Source organism: Prionailurus viverrinus, chromosome A3 (assembly GCF_022837055.1).
Source record: "Prionailurus viverrinus isolate Anna chromosome A3, UM_Priviv_1.0, whole genome shotgun sequence".
In the NCBI taxonomy this organism is placed as follows: Eukaryota; Metazoa; Chordata; class Mammalia; order Carnivora; family Felidae; genus Prionailurus; species Prionailurus viverrinus.
In genome coordinates this window covers 74,919,310-74,945,422 of record NC_062563.1, presented here as the reverse complement: position 1 = coordinate 74,945,422, position 26,113 = coordinate 74,919,310, and the positions used below count along the sequence as shown (strand labels likewise).

At 37.5% G+C, this 26,113-nt stretch overlaps 1 protein-coding gene and 1 non-coding gene across 3 annotated transcripts in view; one reads left to right on the top strand and one right to left on the bottom strand.

Moving 5' to 3' along the window:
- Positions 1 to 26,113, top strand: part of EFEMP1 (EGF containing fibulin extracellular matrix protein 1) — a 60,568-nt gene that overhangs the window by 17,313 nt on the left and 17,142 nt on the right. For both annotated transcript variants that reach the window (XM_047853852.1, XM_047853854.1), the window contains one exon: positions 25,857 to 25,979. In XM_047853852.1, the coding sequence (XP_047709808.1) occupies positions 25,857 to 25,979 (123 nt within the window). The remainder of the gene's footprint in view (positions 1 to 25,856; positions 25,980 to 26,113) is intronic.
- LOC125163205 (U6 spliceosomal RNA) lies at positions 13,748 to 13,851 on the bottom strand. Its single transcript, XR_007151350.1, has one exon. It is a non-coding gene; the product is annotated as a U6 spliceosomal RNA (small nuclear RNA).

The following is a 26,113-nucleotide window of genomic DNA, read 5'->3' as shown; positions in this document are numbered from 1 at the left end:
ATGCAGGCCCAGTGCCCCCTTTCTTGCCTAGATTGCATTTATTCCAGCTCACACACGTATATGCACACACACACCAAGTTCACAGCCATTTATGGGCACATGCACAGACATATATGATGTACCATCATTTTGGTAGGAAATTTCATATCAAAATTAAGCTGATGAAAGCTGATAAAGCTTCTAAAATGATTCATTTACTTGCTCATTATTTCTATAAAATCAAACCTGGAAACTGCTTTCTAAATTCATGTGTTTACCTACCACAGGAAAACAGGGCACCTTGGACAGCTACTGAATTATTTAATCAACAAGTAATTACGTTAGATGGAGTAGAGTCAGGGTCAACAAAATAGAAGTGAAAGCACTACAGTTAGCCTCAAAGGCCCTGCTCTCTTACACTTCTGAAGCGTCCTGGTCATCCTGCACATTTCTTTACTAATCTTTCTCACAGATTTACTGGGATTCCATCCTGACCCGCCTTCTACGATGGGCAACTGAATTTTTAACAAAATAAACTTTTTATGTAGACCATCATAGAATGGATTAAAAAATCACTTATCTGGACCTGACACTGAATCCCCAAGCCCTTTTATTCTTCAGACTTTGGCAAATTATATGGTCAGGAGGTAGCCTGGAATAAAACTCCACTCAACAAGCAAACCAGAAAATTCCAGTAATTCATGATTAAGTAAACTTCCCAGTAAAAGCTGTGGGCCCTTTTTGTAAAAATAGTTCATGACCTGGCATATCAGAAGAACCCTAATCCAGGGAGGTAGCCAGAGGTGGGGGGGGGGGGAATCCTCCCACACAAGCTGGTAAAGATGCAGGGCTTTGTTCTGAACTTCAATTGCATGACCTCCCTTCTTTAGTGATTGAAAAAATAAATAAATAAATAGTTAATGATAAAAAAAAAGAAGCTAAATGAAAGAAGGAAACTTAATCATCGTGCGATTTACACAGCTAATGACAGTTCTGAAATAGCAGGAAAGATTATTTGGCGACTACCTCATTCAATAAAAAAAGTTAAATAACAAAACCATTGTAAATTAGAGTTCAACTCTAAGTAAACTAAAAAATCTTCTCATTGATTTTTCAATTTAAGCAGAAAAATAGATTGTGTAACCATACCAGAGCCATAGTTTCCAATAAACCAAGCTGTCACAGATGGTTAATACCCCAAATAGACCATCAGAATATCGCTCTATTAGAAGATCTTGACCTATTTAGTTGTCATTGTAAAAACCTGGCCACAAACAATATTAGGGTTCTAATAGAAAGTTTTAAAGAATTATTGGAAAATCTGGTTATATCAGGAGTAGGCAGAACTACACATTACCAAAAGTGTGAATCTATTACAAAGTGCTTTTACCTGTATTTTTCTTTGAAAAAATACACTTTCTGGTCTAATATTAAATAGGGAACAGTTTATAGAGACACAAGAAAATAAGGAAGACCTCTAAAAGGAAGAGTACATGAATTATTTGATTAAGTATGAGTAGTGTTTTGAATTTTCTCAAGCTTAAAAAATCAAATAAAGGTCCTGTTAAGTGGGTAAAACTACCTGCTAGCAAAGGGCCTGCCTGTTACTCAGTGTAGATCTCAGGTTAGAAAAAGAAGAATCCGTGTAGATTCAAGTTCAAACCACATCTTTGCACTTGATTTGGAGAGCTACATTTACAAATTATTCTAACAGATGACACATCACTAGTATGTAAATTCTACTACCCAGCAGGAAAAAAAAACACCACTTTCCCTTCAAGAAGAAACAATTTCTTTTCTTTGTTACAGTTAGGGGAACCTCTTATCCACAAAGTTCACAACTGAGTAAATCAGTTGCCAATAATTCATGACTGAAGTATTGCTTTCTCTTTGATTGATTTTAAACGTATATACCAAATATTACTGGGATGAAATGGCGATACCTGTTATAGGACTTCTTCTGGCTCCTCTGCTAAGTGACTCAACTAACAATGACACTCTCCCCCAACACCACCCACCATCACCGCTTATCAGTATGAAAATCACTCATCTAGGAAAAAGCAAAACCTGCAATGAACACCTGTTCACGTAGAGGCCAGGACCATAGTCACACATTGGTGGAGAGAAAAAGCAAGACAGAGCAAACAGGTGAGTCATAGCCTTCTCTTCCAGGAGTCTCCTCTTACCCTGGATGACAGGAGAAGCTGTAAGAAGACTGAGGGGCAGGTGAAAAAAAATAAGGGAGATGTAGAATAGAACATCTACATCTGGAAGAGAGATGTAGAGAGAGAAAGAGAGAGAAAGGAGAGCAAGATAGGAACATTAAGGACAATGAGCAAGTGTAGACTATACTAATCAAAAATAGGTTCTACTGAAGTATCTCATAAAATAGTATTACAGTTACCAACTTCCCACTTATGTTCATACATATAAATGCATATTTTCCTCAAAGAAGAAACTGATGAAGGAAAAAAGGAAAGATGGCCCTGAATAAATCAGGTTTGCTGGGTTTTTTTTGTTTTTTTATAAAATTGGCTAGGGGAATTTTAAATTTGGAATTCAATTGTCTAATGTTTTTTGAGAATCTTCTATATGCTATGTGTGATAGACCAGTGCTTCTCAAATTGTAATGAAATATGAATTACCTGGAGATCTTATTAAAATGAAGATACTGATTCAGTAGGTCTAGGATGAGACCCGAGATCTCACATTTCTACAAAGTCCCCAGATTTTGTTGATATATAACAGAGCGTGTCTTCCAGTAGTTGACAATTTGTGCTTCCCACCAGGAAGCAGATATATCTAGTGATTCTTCATCCTCTACTTGCTGCCTTTAGCAAAATGTGGTATAATGTGGATAATTTGCATGTGGTGAGTTGTTTTTTGTTTTCAGAAAGATATTTTTCTCCTCTGGTTAGTACTCAGTTTCTCCAATGCAAATTCCGTTGTAACAGCTACAGCTGTAATACATAGATATTTTCTTTGCTTACTAATTAATAGAATTTTCTCCTGCAGTAGAATGTTTTTATGCTTGAATGCTCAGGAGGATCCCAGAAAGTAGTCTTTGGCAGCCAAGAGTGGCAGAAATCCCATGAAACTCAGCAAAAGACAAAGGTTCCCATCTGGGTCTTCCCCTAAGTGACTCAGACTGTGTTAAACCAGTTAACCTCTCTGGGCCTCAGTCTTCTCAGATGTTAAAGTTAAAAGAGTTGTCCTTTCCAGCTCTTATTGAAAATAATTTTTAAAAATGAGAGAAAGTAAGAGAGAGGTAAAGAGAATGCACTTTGTCTAGGTTATAAGCTTTACAAGGGTGGTAGCTATATGGCTCTTGATTGATACATGCCTGGTATGTCAAGTGGTTCTATTGATAGGAGTTCTTCTTTGCCTTTCAGATGGTATTTTTATCAGGAAAACATACCGGAGCAAGTTAAAATCTGCCCAGGGAAGAATTCAGGTGACTTCTGTGACTATAATAGCATTAATGACTCAGAAACAAAAAGCCAGACAGTTGTAATGACGTGAAGCTTTATTGACAAAACAGTTCACACCTTGTACTGGTTGTTTGTTAAAAGTCAGGACCAAATCACTGAAGCTTTAAAAGCTAGATCACTGCAGTCTTTTCTCCAGGCACTGACAGGGGTAATTATTGTGGTTCATGGCACAGCCCAGGACTCCCATTTCAATTCTAGCATAGAAAGGAGTTGTTTTTACTTTGGTGCACAGTAAATATACTTTTTGCATGTATTAATATAAACTGCTTTAAAATGTAAAGGTGCCAACGCTTAATGTTAAAGGCTTTGTATTATCTTCTTGATTTTGAATTAAGATTTCCTGCCTTCCTAAGTACCTTTCAGCAAAGAACAATCTGTTCATTTCACATTTTGGGATTGTTTTTAGCCTCAGACTCAAACCAGGTTTACAACCAAAATAACTAGTCCTTACTCAGCTTATGTTTTATTATCCATCACACAGAAACCATAAGGAAATCTATGCCCTAGTTATCTGTTGCCAGATAACAAATAACCCTAAAACCAAATGGTTTCAACAACACTTACTATCTCACATTTTTCCTGGGTCAGGAATTGAGGTGTGGCTTAGCTGGATCCCCTGGCTTTGGGTCTTTCACTAAGCTACAGCCATCTCTAGATTTGACTAGGAAAGACCCTCCTCCTAGCTCCTTCCCCAGTGGTTGTTGGCAGGATTCATTTCCTGCCTCTATTCCTCATGGGTTCTTCCTCCTTCAACTCTTTGCTGCATGTGCCTCTCCATAGAGCATCTTACAACATTGCAGCCTTCTTTATCAGAGTAAGCAAGTGAGGGGGCAAGAGAAAGTGCCAGCAAGAGAGAGAGAATGCTACTAAGACTGAAGTCACAGGCTTTTGTAACTTAATCATGGAAGTGACAACCCATCACTTTTGCCATGTTCTGTTCACTAGAAACCAGTCACAAGATCCAGTCCACTTTCAACGGCATAAATGCCAGAAGTCTGGAATCATTGGGAGCCATGTCACTAGCTGCCTACCACAATGTGTAATTAAAATCCCCCCCTCGTTGATTCCAGCCAAACCTTTAGAGTTACATCTAGAATTATGAATAGTTTCAAAAAGCAAAATATGAATTAAAAAGCAAAATGCACCCACCTCCACAGCAGTGCAAGAGACTGTATGACTCATTCAGATATAGAGTCTGATACGTGTGGTTGAAGTAGGCAAAGTACTATCCATAAGAACCTCACTCTTCTGACAGCTCCTTTTGAATGAATGGACCTTTCTCTCCTTCATGGACTTGTAATTTCTAAAATCCTACCAATCCTGCCCAAAACTACTCCTAAGTAATTATGACCATATCCTTTGATTTGAAAACTTTGTAATTAAAATCTCCTTTAATCTACTCTACAAATAAATAGCCTTGAAACAAAAACTTTGTGAGCAAACACAAGAACTACCTTTATTCTTGCAGATTAGCATAAGTCTACATGCCTGTTACCTAAAATAAATTTAATAAACATCCTTTTTGCTTCATGTTAACTTTTGTCCTAGACATCTGTGATATCTGTGTGTTTGGTAGGGAATTGTGGAAAATGTTCTCCATCTCTCCCATAGAAATCTCTGTTTAACCATGTTTAAACATGTTTATACCTTTTGCCTCAAAAGTGTACTAGGAGACATGGGAAATATAACCTAAGGTTACAGTAAATAGGTTATGTAAGATTTAAAAATTCAGAAGCCATAAAATGTAACATGGACTTTCTTGGGATTCTAAGGAGTAGGTATCTTGATAAGGAGGCAGGATAGTGGCTTGTTTTTCAATAAGAAGACAATAATGAAGTGCACTCTGAAGGGAAAAAAAGGGAAAAGATACATAAGCAAAAACAGAAAAATCAATGAAGGTGGAAACCAAAAAATGGAACAACATATAGAGGAAATTGTAAAATCAGATGGTGACATGGGTCGAAAGCCACCAGCCACATCCAAACTCTCTTAAGAGAATGTTCTAGTAGCTAAATTGTGAATTAGCCAGATGGAAAGGATAGATAAAAGGCTAATACGGCTATTAAAAGGAGTAATTAAAATCCAAAGGAAGTGTTTTATTTTTTCTTAAAATGAATATGAACCAAATGTTGTTAAATTGCTTTTTAAAGTACATTAAACAGCTCTGTGTGGAGTTCAGTACCTTTTCTCTTTGGTTCACTTTCCCCAGAATTAGTTTCCAGATTTTCCCAGGTGTCTCTGATGCCAATAATAAAAATCTCTTTGGGCCTGTTGAGTAGGTACTAGATAGAGTACAATCCTAGGTACTAGGATATCCTAGGTACTAGGAAACCAGTTAGAGGCCAACCTCTGGCCTCAGGCCTGAAGCATCCTGGGGAAGTGGGTCTGGTTCATGAAGCAGTCAGTGAGAGCTTGGGCAGTCTTCAAGGGGACTCCCAGTCAGATGTAGTTCCCCTTACTGTGAAATCCAGAAAGGGGAAAAAAAGTATTATGCTCATAAGATTTCCTCATATTCAGCCATCCATTTGCTAATACATTCTCTTGACATAAGTAGCCTACTAAATTCCTCTTTCCTCATCACTAACTCTAAAATGACAGCTTAAGGATTACCCTTTCTGCCATTTACCATGAAACACAGCTCCAAACCAGTTTGTTGTAGGTTTCTGAGTTTAACCACATAGCTCACATTGAGTGGATAATCAATCATTCTATGACTAAATCCATCTGGAACAAATTTGAAGAAGTGGTCATGTAGGTTTTTTTTTTTTTTTTAAATTAAACTGAAACCAGAGTTGATTTCTTTTTTCAAAGATTTAAAAGAAAAAAATTATAAAACTCAACAATGACTTCCCCCACCCCAGAACTCATGCATGCTCTGAGTAAGATTGGTTCTGTCCTGCCCCCATTTTGCATTTCATTTAATTTTTCAGAGAGATAGTCCTTGAGTGCTTTGGAGGAGAATCCCTTCTCAGAGAATGAGGTCACATTCCCTCCTTGGATGGAAGGAAAAGGAGACATTTTGTGGCCAGGTTGTCGCCATAACTTCATGCTGATCTTAAATTCCCAAACACAATCTTAAATTCTCAACTGAGTGATTATGGAACTAAAAAAGTCTGTTTCTAGCCATTCTTGCTGGATCCACTACTTTTTACCCTGTAGGCATAAAAGGATAATTTAAATATCATGAGCCTTGGCTTTAAAGAACTCCACCTTTACCTGGCTAGACCCCAAATTGTTAATGTAAATTTAGAATATATTTTCTCATGTACATCCTGAAATATGCACCATGCATGCATTCATTTGTTCAGCTTTTAGTCGTTTATTCTCCAAATCATGTATCGATGTGTTCAGTTTATATGTATTCAAACTGTACTAGATGCCTAAACATACCACCTTACTTGCAAGGACTTTTCAGGCTAGCTGAAGAGGTAAAGTAAGGTCTGATTTTTAAAAAAATTAGATGACACAAATAATTCAGCTTAACAATTCAGGTCAACAAAACATTAGTTGAGAGCCTCATTCCCCATGTAGTCAATGGTAAAAGCAGTGGTAGAGTCCAGAGGAGGAATTGGTTGCTGCAAACAGAGGCCATAACGGGCTTTTTGGAGGTAGTGGATGTAATCGGAGTCATGAAGGATGAACTGGATATAAATAATCCTGAGAAGAGAAGGGGCAGGCTTTGCTGGGTGGATGTCCTGTATACAGAATAATGGTGACAATATCATGTCACTGTTTGGGGTGAGGGAAAGGTGGGCTGTTGTGGGGGCTACAGGAAACAAGATAGGAAAAGTCACTGAATCATTGGAGGACAGTTTATATGAACCCTGAATTCTTGGTTAAGCCATTCAGATTTAGTAATGTCGTAACTAGTAAAAGATTTTGAGCAAAGAATGACATAATGAAAACACTGCCTCCAGACAGTTGTAGGATGAGGAGGAAAAATAAATATACACATATGGTTAAATACGTTAAATCATCTTAATAGGACTGGGATGGATCTGACTTCTTGTAAAGTGAGTGAGTTCCTCAAAAAGAATTGCATTAATTTTCAAGTACTGTGCATATAATAACAATGCTAATACAAAACATAAAAAGAGTTTGCTCCACAAGGACTATTTTCAGGATCACAGTAATTTGTTTAAAACTATTTCTAACAGACACATTCATTATTTTTGCATGTAAGTGATGACTCAAATCTTGAGTCAAAGATGACTCTAACTAAGTAGGGTAAATGGTTTATAATATTGTTTGGCAACATATTTATTCATAAGTATTACAAAGGTAAACATCAAATTGTAAATTAATAATATTTTGGTATAATTTCAGCTCTTACACCCCATGAAATAACCAGTTAGAAGCTAAACAAGCCCTTAAATGATCTCCTGAACAATCAGCCTTTCGACCTCATGTTCACATCCATTAAACTGTAGAATGTTCATTAGTCATAATATATGGCTGAAGGAATACAGAGTAAGTCTCTGACCATAAACTATGTCTGAACATAGACCTTTAATAGTCGTCTCTTATTTCTAATATGGTTAAGGCTGTGGTGCTGTGAAATGCAATGAACATAACCTAAGCAGAGTCATGCTCTGATTATAACAAGGTTTTCGCAATTACAGGAAATTATGGCAAGAGGTAATTATCCATAGGCCCACTTTCCTCTATATGCCCCCTATCATCCATTTTGCATGTAAGCATGAACCAAGAAATAATCTGGTTATATACAGAGGAGAGCAAAAGTTCTCCTGGTATGGCTAGGGGAAATGCATTTCCTAGTTAAAAATTATCTTCATTAAAAATAAGAATTTAAATGGAATACAAAAAAAGAAGGGGCTGTTTGAGAGTGGGAGTAAGGCTGGGCTGCTAAGCTAATAAAGCAAGAACTTAAGAACATAAGACTATATAGTTTACCTTATGAAATAATCCAAAGGAGTCTTAACTAGATTTAGATCTCCCTTCACTAAGTCGTGATAGTGTGTGGGTGTGTGTGTGCGCGCGTGCATGTGTGTGTTTAAGACCTACCCAACAGCTAGAACTTTGCAAAGGTAAAACACCTATTTTGTCTGTTTATTGATCTGTTTAAGCTTCCATTCTAAAACACTTCATAAGCAATAGTCACGCCTGTGCTTCTCCTTTACAAGAGTGGTGTCTTCTGGAGATTATGTATTAGTTGTCTAGATTTACTTTATTCTTTTACATTTGATTTAGGAATAATATGGGGAAAGAAAGTTTTAACATTTGCCTTGATAATTACAGTTTGGGAGATAGCACAAGACCACAGACTCACTATCCTATAACTGTAAGATGATTCAACAAGCTTGAGTTGAGTAACTATTGTGTGCAGAGCACACAATACAAAGATGCTGAGAATACAAAGATAAAAGCTTATATTGCCTGCCCACCCTCAAAAGTTCACCATCTATGAGGAAGTGGACAGCATTGACAACGTGGCATTTTGAGTAGCATTTTAAAGACTTCCCAGAGAAGGTGACATCAGGCTTCAGTCTAAGGAAGTTGTGGGCATTAGCCTTTAACAATTTAGAGAAAGAGAAGGGGGGAAAGGAGAAAGAATGTTCCATGCAGAGGGAAGAGCACTTGCTAAGGTCAGAAGTAAAAGACAAAAGAAGGGGACAGGTGTTCTGTATGATTCAGTGTGCAGCACATGACTGTACGTAAGGATCAAATCATGAAGGGCCTTGCACGGCACATTAAAAAGTTTAGATTTCATCCTGAAGATGGTGGAAAAGGACATAGTGAGTTTTCCTCTGCACCAAGTGAAAGATGTCCTGTACAAATATGGGACTACTGCAAACCCAAAGGAAGTCTGCTTGCTTCACTCACAGAGGAGATAAACACATCATTTACTTTTAAAACATTTCTGAATCCTAACTTTGTTGACTCAGATAATTTCATTGTAAGTAATCAGGACTGGTTCTAGTCTCCATTTATAACAGTGCTATAAGGGCAAATTAAGTATGGATTTCATTCTAAAAATAGCAGAGCTCAAATTTTTAATGAAATGCAATGCAATAGGGAAAATAGCTCAAGAAACAGCTAAAAACATCAGCATTAAAAATCCACTCAGCAGTTAGTGCGTTGTTCCAGGCCATTATGATTTTATCCACCCAGAATATAACTGTAACTCGTAAAGGATTTTTACTACTTGGGATTTATTCCATCTTAAAGCTTGTACTAAAACTTATTGGAAGACTAATTTGAAAGTAAAATTTAACTCAGCCTTTGCAGAAGCTACAAGAAGTTCTATACATTCACCTTGTTTGGCAGGGAATCCCTTAGTCTTGTAAAAGAAAAAAATAATGTCGTAACAATTGTATAAATACTATGGAAGCATTGAGTGTTATTTATTGTGTTTTGCCACATTGTAATATAACGGTGCTAGAATTTATTCATCAAATCCAATGGAAAGCTCAGTTGGTACCTTCAACAAATTGGGGCCATAAAATTTATATGGGCCACTGATGTGTACCTCGGGTTATCCAGCAGCTGGTTTCCTAATAAAGAATGCCAGCATTCGGTAGTCAGAGCACAACTTATTTAGGACCCTGAACCAGACAAAGGGGCATGCTTTTACCCTTAAGAAGGCTCTGGTTAAGGAGGAGGTTGGGAGCGACTATTTAAGACCTCTCAAGGCAGTTGACTTTCTAGAGATAGCAAGTTTGCTGCTACTGTTCTTTCTTAACGAGGATACAGCTGTCCCAAAGTCAACTGGACAAGCTGCTTTCTGTAGTGATCTTACATTGACCCAAAGTAATCTGGGAAAAGAAGCATAAAGAAGGTGGGCACGAGCTGGACCTTGAAAAGAAATCTATCCTATTAAAGTACAGGGGCTGGGGAGAGGCTCATGGGGGGCAAAGTCAGACAGACGGCAACATGTGTCTTACACACGGCGGTATGTAGCCTGACTGATGATCATATAGGAATGCATTGATAAGTTGGAATTTAAGGAAAAGACTTGTTTTTATATTAGACCACCTGTTATGTTGCAGTGAGGTGTAAGCTAATCATACAGGACCTTCTGCATTTTATCAACATCTACATGAGTAATGATGAGACTAGTTGCAGGTGTTGGAGTTCTGGGGGCCTGGACAGCAGCCCACCTTCACTGAGGAGATAAAGATGGCAGGGGCACCCTGCTGAGCTCCCAATTGGTGCACTGGAGGGTCACAGCGCTGGGCCAGAAAAACAGCCCTCCCAAACCATTGGTGAAGCAGCAGTGCCCAAGGCCTACAAACCAGGAAGAGATGTCCTAACACTAGTTTGGATGTGACAGCAGTCAGAGCTCTCAAGTTAAAAGAATAGTCTGTTGCGGCACCTGGTGTCTCAGTTGGTTAAGCATCAGCTCTTGATTTCGGCTTAGGTCATTACCTCACGGTTGTGAGGCTTTGAGCCCCTTGTCAGGCTCTGTGCTGACAGTGCAGAGACTACTTGGGATTCTCTCTCTCCCTCCCTCTCTCTCTGCTCCCCCCCTGCTCGCTCGCTCTCTCTCTCTCTCTCTCTCTCTCTCTCTCTCTCAAAATAAATAAACTTAAAAAGAATCGTCTGACTGATCAGGGTGATATTGAGAAAGGGCAAATACAAAATTGAATGTTTAAAGAGCAAGAAGGAGTCAGAGGTGGAAGATAGAGAAAGATAGTATAAGAAGATGACGGAAAGAAGTCAGCCTAGCCACCTGCCGGTTTGTCACACTATAACCATATGCACAGTGTTTTTCTTCAAGCTTGAAATTCTTTCATTTTTTTCCTGTTAATTTTCTCAGTTAAACCCTTGATATCGAAACAAGAGTCTGTCATATCCACATACATAATTTACCTACGACTATAATGAAAGCATTGGGAAGAGGTCATTTAGTGTTTGAAGGAAACCAAAATTAATCTTCCTAAAGACTATTTTTAATATGCCACGCTCTTACCATATTACTAGCATTGCATTTACAACAACAACAACAACAACAAATGCCTCAAAATCAAACTTTCCTGTATGATGTGATTGAATGGATGCTTCATCAACTGCAAATTATGCAGATCACCATTATGTTTTGTGGAGACTCCTCATGTGAAAAGTCAGATGTCAATGTTTTCATCTTAGAGTCTAACTCTGAGCCTTGTCCTTATGAATAAACAACCAGAAATACTTGTCCTGACTTTACATGCAGTTGTTTCCACTACACTTGAAAATATTCCCCATCTGTTCTTTGGTTCTGATTTGTAACTTCAGCACTGTCTTGAAAGATGATGACCATAATATCCTCTTCTTAGCCAATATAATAAAAATTGCTGCTGAAATTTACATTTTCATAGCTTTTTCATAGTTGGAACTTGTTCACACAAAAGTTCTTTCTCAGAGTAACATATAGGTTCTAATTAGAGCTCTAATTAAAGCTATGTTTGCTAAGTAGCCTTTATAAACATTAATACTCCATTGCTGTGAAGCAATTAACTGTCCTGTCGTATCACAAAATAATACTAGATTTCTTTTTGTTTTGCCATATCTCCTTTGTTTAAATGCAGTTTCCCCAATGAGAAAAACTTTAAGAAAGCTGATTTTACCTATTCTCATATCCATTTATCTGGACTATGCCAAAGGAAGGGAAGTCATTCAATGCTGTGGTCATTCTCCTGACTGGATTTCAGTCATGACAGACCACATTCAAAATAGGACACTGAGCAAGGAAACAAGGATAGGATATGTAATTATAGACAAGTGCATAGAAAATTATATTAAAAGCCCTGACTTTCTGAAGTTTTTTGCTTCCTTCCATCTGTAGACAACAGAGGTGCCAACCTGATATACACTGACTTATAGTCATCTCACAATGTTAAATACAATTTATTGAACACTTAGTGTCAACCAGGTACCATTTGCAGGAGAGGGGGTGTTATTTCAATTAGTACTCACAATACCATTATGAAATGGGTATTATCCCTCCTTGACAGATGTGGCAGTGAAACTTGGAAAGGTTAAATAACTTTCCCTGAATACACACCTAAAATGTGGTATTTCTTGAATTTGAACTGAGACCTACTCGATGCTAAGACCTGTGATCTTACCCACTCTTGTGTCTCAGTCATATTTCATATCATTCATTCTGTCAGTGAGTTCCATAAGAAAAAAAATTTATTCTAGGGCTCTCAGACTTTCTAAAAAGATCAACAAGTCCTCCCATAAACTCTAATTCTTGGTATAATAAATTCTTGGTATAATTAGGTTAGAAAAAAGCTAGCACAAGCAACAAAAAAAATCTCAAATATAATAACCTATGATTTAAAAATATTGTGCAGTGAGAAAATAGTATGATTGTTGTAACTCTGGAAGCCCTGAAACAGATCCCTGGCTGATAGGTCCTTATACCTATCTGGCAGCCTCACAATCATCCACATTAACCACATACATGCCTGAAGCCAAAGATTTTCATTTTGAGGTTTCCATAAACAAATTATTACATTTCTAGGGAAAAATAATTCCAGGCTAATTTCAAAATTAACAATATGAACTGTTCAATTTTTCCATTTTCTTCTAAAATGAAAACTTGGAATATGATAGACTCTACGGATGTGCTCCATGCAGTAACCATTTTGAGTATATATATATATATATATATATATATATATATATATATAACAGATCTAAGAACACAGTCTTTCTTTTTTCTTCTGTGTTGATTCATGCCAAGAAATTCCCTTAAAGACTGACTTAGTTTGGCATCTACCTTTAACATATTGACTGTATAACTGGCAAAGGTCCATCTCCCTTTGTACTCTACAGACACAGAAACTGTGTATGGGGCGTGTTTCCCCATGAGATTTTTTTTCAGAGTTTATGCTGCCAAACAAGCATTAAGCAACTCTAAATTCCTGAAAGTATGTAACTTTACAGGTACACAGTAGTGCATTTAAACATGGAGGAGCACTTTCTGTTCATCCCACTCTGCTAACAGAGCCATTTAATCCTGAAAGATGAGTCCACTTTTAGATGCTCCTTTTATACTATAGATCAGAATCCACTGCTGAAAAATGAAAAAGAAGGGAAGAAGAAATAGAGACCTATGATCATGGTTCATCAAAAAGCAAGAGCATGTTATTCAGGTTTCCCAGGATCCAATAGTTTAAGTTAGAGAGGGCAGAAGAAAGAAGAGTTGGAAAATGAGTATTTTTTACAACAGCATTCAGGAATTCAGTAAAGTAGGCTTTACTTTTGGATTTTTAAAACTGAAAGAGATCTTCATCTCTCAGAACAGATCTCTGTCTCTCAGATCTCAGAACATACAGTCCATGAATTTGCGTGTCATCCTTACGCAGGGACCATGCTAATCTTCTCTGTATTGTTCCAATTTTAGTATATGTGCTGCCGAAGCAAGCACAGAGAATACATAGTCCAAATATAATTTTGCCTCCGATGGAAATGTAAGGTAAAATGCTTCAAACTCATTTAAAAGTCCGAAGACTATTTAATATGCTAGCTTGAGAAGTCTTTAGGATGGAAACACTCACCGGGTCAGTAGTTATATTGAACAGTATTTTCTTTAGTTTCCTATTGCCTTTAGGTACTCCTTGAACTAATACTCAGGAGTTACTTGAATGCTGTTACCTCACAACACTGAACGTGTTTTAACACAGACAGGAGGGGATATCCCACATCCTGCGTATGTCAAACACAATTTATCAGCAACTTAAATTCAAATATGCATGATAATTCATGAATAACTTGGGGAAAATGGCAACTGTAGTATCAATTTGGAACAAAACCAAAAAGTCAAGTCTCACTTGGTTTAACAGTATATTAAAGATTTGGACACAAGCTGATAATTGTTCAAATTTAACATTTTGATCACTGAATAATCTTATGCCTTAATATGATGAAGGTTGCAGAGCGTTCCTTCCTGAAAAATAATTCATACAGGACAAAAAAATACTAAGTCTAGATTTTAACTCCTACATTGCTCAAGGAAGAGGAATAAAATAACCACTTAAGATGAGATCTTTCCTTGCTATACTTTATCATAGAGCAAGGTTTTCAGATGGTAGGGGATAAATTATGAAAGTATAGAAGTAAACATTACAACTCTACAGAGATATATGTACGTGCATCATGTGTCAAATGAGAGAACGCATAGACATTGAATTTTGTTGAACCCTCACAACTTTCTACATTAGGGTTCCTGCAGCATCTGTTTTTTGATTTTTTGATTAACATTTTCAAACTCAAAGTTGAATGTGTGATACAATGAACATTCAACACCTGCCATCAGATTCAGATTCAGAAATTGTTAACATTCTGCCATATTTTCATGCAGTGCCTTCACATCGTTTTTAAACACAGATGACCTGTCAAATCCCCACCACCACTGAGATCCACATTACATCATTTGCATATTTCCAGGGACGGGAACCTCATTACTTATTAATATATTAAAATGTCCAATGACCATAGTTTTTTTTTTTCTTACCCTGAACTAAAATCTGCCTTCCTTGGGGCCCCAGGGTGGCTCAGTCAGTTAAGCGTCTGACTTGGGCTCAGGTTATGATCTCGTGTTCGTGGGTTCAAGCCCTGGATCAGGCTCTGTGCTGACAGCTCAGAGCCTGGAGCCTGCTTTGGATTCTGTGTCTCTCTCTCTGCCCTCCCCTGCTCTCTCTCTCCCTCCCTCTCTTTCTCTCTCTCTCTCAAAAATAAACATTTTTTTAAAAAATCTGCCTTCCTTGAATTTCTACCCTCATGTTCTAGTTCTGCCTTTGGAAAGACATGGTCAAGATTTTTCCCTTCTTCTCTAAGTGGCCCTTCAAAACCCTAAAGTTCACTTTATAACAGACCATCTATGATACAAATTCTATTTGTATTTTCTTCTCTTGTAAATTGAGTGCAGTGGGTAAAAAGATAAGGAGATGTAAGGAAGGAAGGAGGGGCTATAGGCCTTCTTAAGGGCCCACAAGATTTCATATGTGATATTTTCATTTTCATTCAGTTTGACATAGTCTCAAATTTCAATTGTATCTTCTTTAAACCATGAGATCTTTGAAAGTGTGTGTCTTCTTTTCCAAAAGAAGGAGATTTTTCTGGTTTTGTTGTCATCAATGTTGTTTCTATCAGATTTGCATTGTAGTGAAGGAACAAAATCTGTATATTGTAATTTTTGAAATGTATTTAGACTTGCCTTAAGGTTAGCATATGATCATTTTCTTTTAACATTCTCTCAGTGCTTGAATAGATTATGTATTTTGTGTGGCCTTCTATGTATATCAAGTAGTTCAAAGTTTTTAATCGTGTTATTCATATTTTCTATTCATTTCTGAAAATGTATGTTTATTTGTTTAGTTACTAAGAGAAATATGTTAAAATCTCTTAGTGTAATTGTGTGTATTCATTTTCCCTTTAGTTTTACCTATTTTTGCTTTATCTATATGGAGGCTCTGTGATTAAATGCACTTCTGTCCTGAATTTCTGCATTTTCCTGGTAAACTAAAACTTTTTTCACTACATAGTATTATTTTTTATTGTCTAGTAATCTTTTTTTTCCTTAAAGTCAGCTTTGTCTGATATTGATATTGCAAAGCCAACTTTCTTTTGATTAGTGTTTGCATAGTATTTTTTCATCTTTTTTTCTTTAACTTGTGTCCTTATATTTAAATTGTTTCTCTTGGGGCATCTGGGTGGCTCAGTCTGTTGAACGTCTAACTCTTGATTTCACCTCTGGTCATGATCCCAGGGTTGCGGGATCGAACCCCACATCAGGCTCCAAGCTGGCGTGGAGCCAGCTTGGGATATTCTGTCTGTCTGTCTGTCTCTCTCTCCCTCTGCTCCTCTCCCCCACTCACTCTCTCTCTCCCTCTCTCTCAAATTAAAAACAAATTTTTTCTCTTAAAACAGAATTTTTAGGTTTTTTTTCTTTGTAATGAACCTGAGCATTTAATCTACTTATATTAATATAACAATTGCTTTGATTCGGTTTAAACTACCATTTTATTATTTGCCTTCTATTTGTCCTGCACATTTTAGTTTCCTTTTCTTTCTTTTCTTGCCTTCTCATTTTGTATTATGGCATTTCTCCCCGAATTAGATTTGTAGTTTTATGCTATTTTACTGTTCCTTTAGTGTTTTCCCTAGGGATTACTTTGATATGCATCCTTGATTTATCAAAGTCTAAAATAAATTAGTAGTTTTACTTCTTCCCAGACAATGCAAGGACCTTCAAATACTTAAACTCTATTTACCTTCCTGCCAATGTATTATTCTCATGTATTTTAATTATAAATACTTTATAAATCCCAAATATGTTATAAACCCCAAATATTTTATAAATCCCCAAAGACCTTCCTATTATTGTAACAAATACAGTCAGTATTCATTTAGATTTACTCACATATTTATCCTTTCATTGCTTTTCATTGTTCTGGAATTTTGAATCAAAAAGAGAAAGGAATTTAGTGCAAATTTGCTGAGTTCCACCCCTCCTTCATCCTACCTCTTTGCTTCATTTGGAATTCAGAAAAACATAAGGGCCCTGAGGCATATGGGGAAACATTGTGCAGAAACATCATAAGTAAGATGTAATGAAATGGGTAGGAAAATATACACAAGAAGGTAACATGCTCTGAAGGCAAGAAGCACAAAGATGTGCTTTATTTAAAAAGCCTTAAGCAGTTAATGATTTGGAGAAGTATTGCCAAATTACACTCAGCAAATTTAGTAGTATGCCCCAATTTAGTGGGCACAAAAGCTGTTTATTGTTGAATGAACAACAAGTATAATGTAATTGGTTTCATACAATTAGGAGGTCACCAAGCCATGCTTGTTATAATTGGCATTGCCATAGCCAGGGGCTTGTGTGACCTCAAGCGATGATTGGCCTGAAGGAGTAAGCCAAGAATGTGTGTGCTTTGGGCTAGGAAGACTGACTAATCTGGCTGCAAGGCTCAAGGAGGGGGCCAGGAATCAAGTCACAGTGCTTAGGCAGGGCATGATGGATTCAGCTGAATGTAGTCAGTCTCCATTCAGTTCATCACTCTCCAGGGGTTTGATCTGGAGCCGGGGATGGAAGGTGGTTGGGAGGAGGGAGGTAAAGTGGTAGGGCACCAGGAAACCACAATTGAAATGTCAGTTCAAAGGCATCCCATAATAAGATGGGATCATAATGCTTCTGAAAGCCATCCAGTTTGAAGCTGGTCCCCAGCTTGTATGGAACTTTCACACAGACTGTCTTTAATTCCTGGTACTGAACCACCCTAAAGCAAAGATTAATGGTGCCACTTCTTTCAAAATACAGTTTTACCTACACAAGGTTGTGGGTTGATGACTGGTTGTAATATCAATCCAAATACCAGGGTCATCTTTTCCCAAACATATTTTTAATAGGTAATTAAGTTTAAGAAGTAAAAAAAAGGGAGTTTACCTGAGAAATGTCATATTCACAGAGGTGTGAGAGAACACTCTTGACGACTAGCAATCATTTATCAAGTAGAAATGTTTTTCCTTAAGATTCCGAAAGCAGTAAGTTTCACTTTGCAAGTGTGCAAAAAGAGCAGAAAAATAATTAAGGACTCCATTTCTTTGCTTGCTCTGTTTTGGCCTTGTGAGCAATTGGTTCCTTTGGTCTGTGTGTAGTACAGGTGAGTCACGAGTTGAACTGGTCATGTGTACCACTTGGTTTTCTCCCCCATGTTCATGAACTGTGTGTCTAACCTCATCTGATCGTCTTGCAAATGAGCACCACTAGCCACAGAGGAAACTGCTTGAGAAAGGGTCCATTTGTAGTGAAAATCAATCATCGTTGCTGGAAAAGCAACTCCAAGTCCATGTAGCCTGGTTTTTCCATATAAGAACAGCATATTTCAAGGTTCTGATAGAACACAGGGCAATGACAAGGACTTCCAGGACACTAGATTCACCACCCTCTAAAACAAAGAAATGAACTATCAGTGAGGCTGATGTTTGTTGATTTTGGTGATATTTTTGTTTATCATTTAAAGCACACCAATTATTAACAATCTGTTTTGCCAGAACAGATAAGAATCTAGAACTATAAATCTACTGCTGGCCATAGATGAAGACAGTTCTCTTTTGTTACTTAATATCAGTATTTATTTTCTCCACTAGAACTGCTTAGCTTGGGCGAATTCTAGCTGATAATTTCAGAAGGGTGAAAAGCTAACTAGAACTGGGCATTTAGCCCAGATAAATCTGATTCCAGTACTATGAAAGAAGCAGCAAGGGAAATAGAAAGTCTTTGACAAAAATTGTTGATAATTGGCTAAGGACTGGGGAGGGAAACAGAAGACTTGGAGAGCTATGAATGTTATTCTAATAGAGAAGAAAGACACAAGGGAGGAATCAAGGTACTACAGATTAACAACCATCTCTTTAATTCTAAGAAAAATTGAATATATATACATATATAAAACTACAATTAAAGGTCTGCTATCCAAAACTCAGGAAATGAATCTTTCTGAAGACCAAAACTGCAGGGGCAAAATGGAAATCTAGCATTTCAGTTTCTACTCTGTGTGACCTTGGGCAGATCACCTCACGAATCTACATTTCAGTGACGTCCTCCTGCCTCATCCATAAGTTGTGCATGATGTGACCACTTATTCCATAGAGCTGTTATCAGGATTAAATCTGAGGCTTGCAGATCCAAATTTCTAATCAAATAATAGATGTTTAAATATTGCTAAGTATTTGTCTATTTTTGTACCAATTCATGTTAGAATTTTAACAAGTTTGTATATGAAGTTATATAACATGTCACACACCACTTTGTTAATCAAAATTTAAGCAATATGGTTTAATGTCTTGATTACTCAGCTTATCATTATTAAGAGCCATGAATGAATGAGGCAGTAGTAAAACAGGACTGCTCTCAGCACTTATTCAGATGGTTCCTGCTTTCCAGGATTATACTGAAAAATAAGATGAAAACCCAGAATAACAGATCCTTACACAATGAGTCCCTTTTATTTAAAAAGTTCTAGGGGCACTTGGGTGGCTTAGTTGGTTAAATGTCCTACTTTTGATTTCCAGTCAGGTGATGATCTAACAGTTCATGAGATCAAACCCCATGCCCCTACCCTCTCAAAATAAATAAATAAACATTAAAAGAAAAAGTTTTATACAGTAAATAGAAACAGTTCTGGGAAACAATTTATTGTCCTGTCACTAGAAAGGATTAGGACCAATCATTCTGAGCAGATGGGTATCTATTTAAACTGTTAAGAATATGAAAGAAAGGGAAGGGGAGGGAAGGGAAGGGAAGGGAAGGGAAGGGAAGGGAAGGGAAGGGAAGGGAAAAGAAAAGAAAAGAAAAGACAGGCAAAGAAAAGAAAAGACAGGAAAAGAAAGGAAGAAAGAAAGAAAGAAAGAAAGAAAGAAAGAAAGAAAGAAAGAAAGAAAGAGAAAGAAGCCAAGAAACCAAGAAAGAAACAAAGAAAGGGAGGGGGAGAGAGAGAAGGAAGCCAGGAAAGAAGGAAGCCAGGAAGAGGAAGAGGCTAGGAGTAAAGTAGCTCCTTCTTATAGCAAACATGAATCTTTGACCTTTTTTTCCTACTTTACTCCATTTATGAGATTAAATTAGTATGGTTGTAGAAGATACAATAAGATTTTAAATCCATGCAGATGAAGAAATAGCAGCAACTTGAATTTAACCACTGCCTTTTCTTTTACCACAGGAGTTCAAAGGACAGCACCATCAAGTAATATTTACAAAGCATGCACAGTGCTCCCCACAGAACTAGTAAAGATATGGCCATTTTACCCTAGGTGTTTACAGCCTGGAAAACAAAAAGATATATTTTGAAGATTCTGAACTTTAAAAAATCCATGCATCATTAAGGATGGGCAGTCTATTCTACAGATGGAGAAACAGAGAAAAAGAATTGATGCTGTGGTCCTAGCTCACCTAGGCAGTGACAGATGCAAAATCATTTCAGTTCCCTTCCTCCTATTTCAGTGTGTTCTCAACCTTGGTCAGTGGTGGCTTATTCCAAAGTAATTCTGAATTACTCCTTAAATCTAAAGCAACAGTGTCTAAATGGTAATCTAAAGCATTTAAGCTACAGAAAACATGTTTGCCCATGAAAACACACTGAATGTCCATGTCGTGGTAAGTTATCAAATTATGAAAAGAACATTGCAGAGATTAAAATGTTGCATAAGAGAGAGAAAGCAGCATGAGTCAGGGGTTTGGGAAATATGAGTCAGAATGACAGGAAGGAGCCAAAAACATAGAGAATGAAGGCCTAAGCAGGGACTTAATGGACACCACAGAGATGTGGACACAGTTGCCTCCATTAACTTTTGAGAGGAAACCAAATATGCAGTTCCATAGACTGGGGGTCAGTGTGATAAAGAGGCTAGAAGTGAGAGCCGAGCAAAGATCAGACTGCATTATTTGAAGCAATGATGGTGCCAAAGTCAGCAAGAAAGGGCCCTACAACAGTATAAATCACTAGGAGGGAGAGTGTGGGCACATTTTTGAAAAATGAGGGAATCACCAAATACTGCCATTAGCTATTCTTAATGCATTAGAACGATGAAATGTGAGTTGATTTACGTGTTGTGATATTTTAGGAAGCACACTCTATTATTTTGTTCTTTGGCTATGTTTACATTAGGCTGTGTCTACATAGTTTAGCGCAGTTCCCTGTGGTGTTCAATTCAAATTCCAATCCCACCTTTCAGGCCCTGAATTTTTGCTTATGACTTGAGCCACCATGTTCTGAGCACCTTCAAGCAGGCACTGCACCAGGCTCCTCACACTGCCCCTCCAGCCGTGCTGACTCCAGCTGTCTGCCACTCTTCTCATGCAAACCTCTTTGTTTCATGGCATGTTTTCTAATGTGACCTGCCTCCTGCCTAGAAATAGCCTCCTCACCTTCTTCAAAATGAAGCTCAAAACTTACCTAGCCTGGCAAAACTTCCACAGTTGCCCACCTCTGATGCTGCCTTATTCCTCCTAGTTTCCGCCCTTCTCGACGCCATTGCTTTACTTCAGTTTCCGTTTGCTGACATCTTGCTGCTTTTGCTGTTTCTCACATCTTGCCTGTTACCCTTCCACGTAAATGATTAGTTCAATGAGATAAAACACTGATCCTACTTTCCTTACACTCTAGGTATCAGTTCCCATCAAACAATTATCATTCGCTCATCCATTTATTGAACAAACATTTACTGAAAACCCACTATGTTTCATGCACTCTTCTAGGAGCTAGGAATATGGGGGGTGGGGGGGTGGGAAGTGGGGCACCTGGGTGGCTCAGTCAGTTAAGCATCTGACTTCTGGTTTCAGCTCAGGTCATGATCTCACGGTTTGTGAAATGGAGCCCTACATCGGGCTCTGCACTGACAGGAACCTGCTTGGGATTCTCTCTTTCCCAGTCTCTTTACCCCTCCCCCTGCTCACTCTCTCTCTTTCAAAAAAAAAAAAAAAAAAGGAATACAGGAAAAAGTAAGATGTAGACCCCATCCACAAAGAGCTTGGGTCCAGGGCCCAGGGAATGTATTAAGTAATAACTGCTTAAGAACCAAGTAAGCTAGTTGAAAAGCAAAACAAAATTTCCTCTCCCCCAAGTACTTTTTCATAAATTACCAGGAAAATCATAGCTGACCTGAGTTGCTTCCCATATGAATAAAGCAGTGCTTTTGCCACTAGAGATATTCTCACCACAGAGACCTTTCATGAACAAAAAAGCCTGGGAAACCAGGTCTTCTGGTGCACCTGCATGAGGATAGATGTTCTGCTCCAAGTCTCTGACATAGATGTGTGTTTTAGTGACTTTCCTATTACACTAACTTTCTGATATTTAAGAAATATAGAAATGCACACAAGTAGAAAAAAGCATAGGGGTGCCTGGCGGGCTTAATCAGGGGAGCATGTGACTCTTGATCTCGGGATTGTGTGTTTGAGCTCCACGTTGGGTGTAGAGATTACTTTAAAATAAGATCTTTAAAAAAACAAGAGTAAAAGAGTTTAACAATTTATAACGATTCTTATATGACTTTCTCATATGACGTATGCTTTGTGAATAAGTAATGACAGGGTTTTAATTTTTTTAATGGTTTTATTTATTTTTTTGAGAGACAGGGAGAAACAGAGCATGAGCAGAGGAGGGGCAGAGAGAAAGGGAGACACAGAATCCAAAGCAGGCTCCAGGCTCTGAGCTGTCGGCACAGAGCCCAATGTGGGGCTCAAACTCACGGACCGTGAGATCATGACCTGAGCCAAAGTTGGACGCTTAACTGACTGAGCCACCCAGGTGCTCCAATAACAAACAGGGTCTTAAAGTACAACTTTTAAAATCATAAAATTGTGTTATTTAAATAAACTAATGAAAAAAAATTTTTTATAAACTAATGAATTGATAGTATAATCAAAGATAGTTCAAAAAAATCTGGTCCATGTGTCCTTTAGCATTAAACTGCTAAGAGCAAAGGAGAGGATAAATATTCTAAGCTTGAGTTGGAGAAGCCATAAAAAAAATGTAGTCAGTTCATTTCCTAGCAGATCCAGCTCTAAGTATGTGATGAAGCAAACAATCAACTCCTTTGGAATAATGTCTTAAAGGTGATTTGATGCAATTGTGTTTTATTGAATTTCAAGAAGTTTCCCATTTGAAAGAATTAAAAATTAAAGTGAGTCCAAGTATGTACAAAGTATGTTAAAAGTATCACAAGTCAGTGGTAGGTGCAGTGAGTCCTATGGAAGTTTTGGTTGTTTGTTTGATAGAGAAAGGATAGAACATAGTGGCAGTGGAATTTTTTTTTACTATTAAATTATTTTAACTCACTTAATATTTTTATTCAATAATCTTTCTTGGAAAGTAAATGGACCTGGTTCTTAAGATGGAGTAGGTCCAGGTGGCACAATGTTTATGTTTAAAACCTATTTAATGATATATTAAGGCCACTGGAAATATTAGCCTATTTATCAAAGAGCCTTAGAACTGAACGCAAGTAGGAAGGAAATCGTAGGACATGGGGAATGTGATGGGGTGGAGGCGGTTTGCAGAGAGGTCTCAGAAAGAAAAGCCGCCCTCACTGGCGAGGCCTCCCTTAGAAAATGCAGCAGCCAGCCCCAGTCCTTGATCTTCTGCCAGCGTGTACTGAGGGAACTTGCCACATCTGAATCTCACATTTCTGTATCTCTCAGGGCTGTTATCACTGCAAATGCTGGCAAATGTTCTTGACATAAAACAATAGGAATTCTGCTGTCATTTCTGCATTAGCGAGTCATAAAGCTCTGAAAGAAACCCCAGTAGAAATGTTTTCATCAAGTGCATAAGAGAAAATAATAGAAGACACACAAAAAAAGAGCAGATAATTTCAAAGCAAGATCGTGGCATCTCTGCATAGGACCTTAGAAGGACAGAGTTACAATCACTGATGTGAAAATGATGGTGATGATGAAGATGATGATGATGATGATGATGATGATGATGGATTTCAAAACAAAAATTTAAAAAACGTAACAAAAAGTCACCAAAATTTTAAAACCAGGTTCAAAGAATTATGTGAAGTAGATGCTTTTATAGGGTATTATCCAATAAACAGACATACATCCCCCAAGTATTTTCATCTCCCCTCCCTCTTCCTTTTGGAAAGAATCTCTTTTATCATTCAAAGCCAACATCTGAGGACAAGTCTCTTCTAACCGGAACCTCCTACATTATTACATTAGTAGCGTAAGTGCAGCAGTTCTCCCTGGAAACAGACTTGAAAGGCAACATACCAGGAGCCACTCTCTGAGCTTCTTTAAAGGAAGTCAGGAATTGAGGAATACATTCTCATTGCAGATGGCTCATTTTTTGTATTGAATTTTAGCCCACTATTTGCTCCAAAGCACCACCCTGGGTTTGCCACAGTGATGATCAAAGGCTCTCTAAGCCTGTCTCAGTTTTTATGCAAAATTTGTCATCTAGGAATTCCAAGTTGTACAATTTTTTTTTAATTTAAAGATTTCTTTAATGTTTATTCATTTTTGAGAGAGAGAGAGAGAGAGAGAGAGAGAGAGTGAGACACAGAACCTGAGTGAAGCAGGTTTCAGGCTCTGAACTGTCAGCACAGAGCCCAATGTGGGGCTCAAACTCACGAACCATGAGATCATGACATGAGCCCAAGTCAGATGCTTAACTGACTGAGCCACCCAGGTGCCCTGAGCTGTACAATAGTTTTTAACAAAGCTTAGACTGTTCAGTTGTTGAGGAATGCCAAAATCACATAATCCTTTCATCTTCTGAACTCATCTATTTAACTTCATAATGTAAGAGAGTTAATTAAATGAGAAGGTAAAAAACGAAACAAAACAATGCGAAGGTAATGTTGAAAAGACAAAATTAAATTTCACTTATAAATTACTGTAATATGAGTGCACACACACACAAATTCACATCACACTTTGACCCCAGAGGAATCCATTATAACAGATTCATTATATTATGACTGAGCATTTTTTACTTTTCTAGAACTAGAAAATGTGCCCTAATCCTTAGGGCACACTTAGTAAATTATACAACTGCTTTGGGGAAATATCTGTTTTTAACTGAAATTAAATGCTTTGGGAAAATATGTATTTTAAAGTACACCAGTCTATCTCCCCTAGACAAATATGATCTAGTTGAATCCTTTGCATTTTGAAATTTGCAAGGAAAGGCAACAGGAAATGCATAGTATTAAATTTGATTTATACCTGGTTATTGGACAGATTTTTAGAGATTTGACAACATAATGATCTCAAATGCAATATATTGGATGGAAAAGGCAAGTATTATACAATTTATTTACACTTTAAAACACAAAACAATATTGTGTGTTCTAATGGATGTAGATCTATGTAATAAATGTAAAAAAAAACATCTCAGGGAAGGGTTCACACCTACCAAGATAGTGGCAGGTGGGTGAGTAAAGAGATGAGAATACAGTAAGGCTTTAGCTATATCTCAAATGGTTCATTTCTGAAAATAAAGTGAGCCAAGGCAAGTACAGCTAAATGTTAGCATGTGTTAAATCTGAGAGGTACACACTGGCATCTACAAAATTGTTATCTGAACACTTGAAATCATTTATAATTTTAAACATTCCCAATATAATAATATTACAGAGTATTATCTTAAGAATAGGGCAAAAACTTTATTTCCTTAAAAGAAACTATGATGGCATTTCAGCATAGGGCATATAGTCAATGGTATTATAATAGCATTGTATGGTGACAGATGATAGCTACACTTACGGTGAGTATAACATAATGTGTGGGGTTGTTGAATCACTATGTTGTATTCCTGAAACTCGTGTAACTTACGTGTCAACCATACTTCAGTTTTTTTTAAATGGGGGAGATAGCAACATCTGCCCAACCAACTCAAACTCTGTGCTACCTTTTAACAGACATAGACGAGTGCACTGCAGGGACTCACAACTGTAGAGCTGACCAAGTGTGCATCAATTTACGAGGCTCCTTCGCCTGTCAGTGCCCCCCGGGGTACCAGAAGCGGGGAGAGCAGTGTGTAGGTAAGTACAGCAGAACAATAAGCAAAATCCTGTCCTAAACCTCTTACTTGCTTAAACCTCAGTCATTCAAAACAAAGCACTCATATTTATTTGGAGAATGATGGCTAACAACTGCTTATTCTTTCATTAACTAC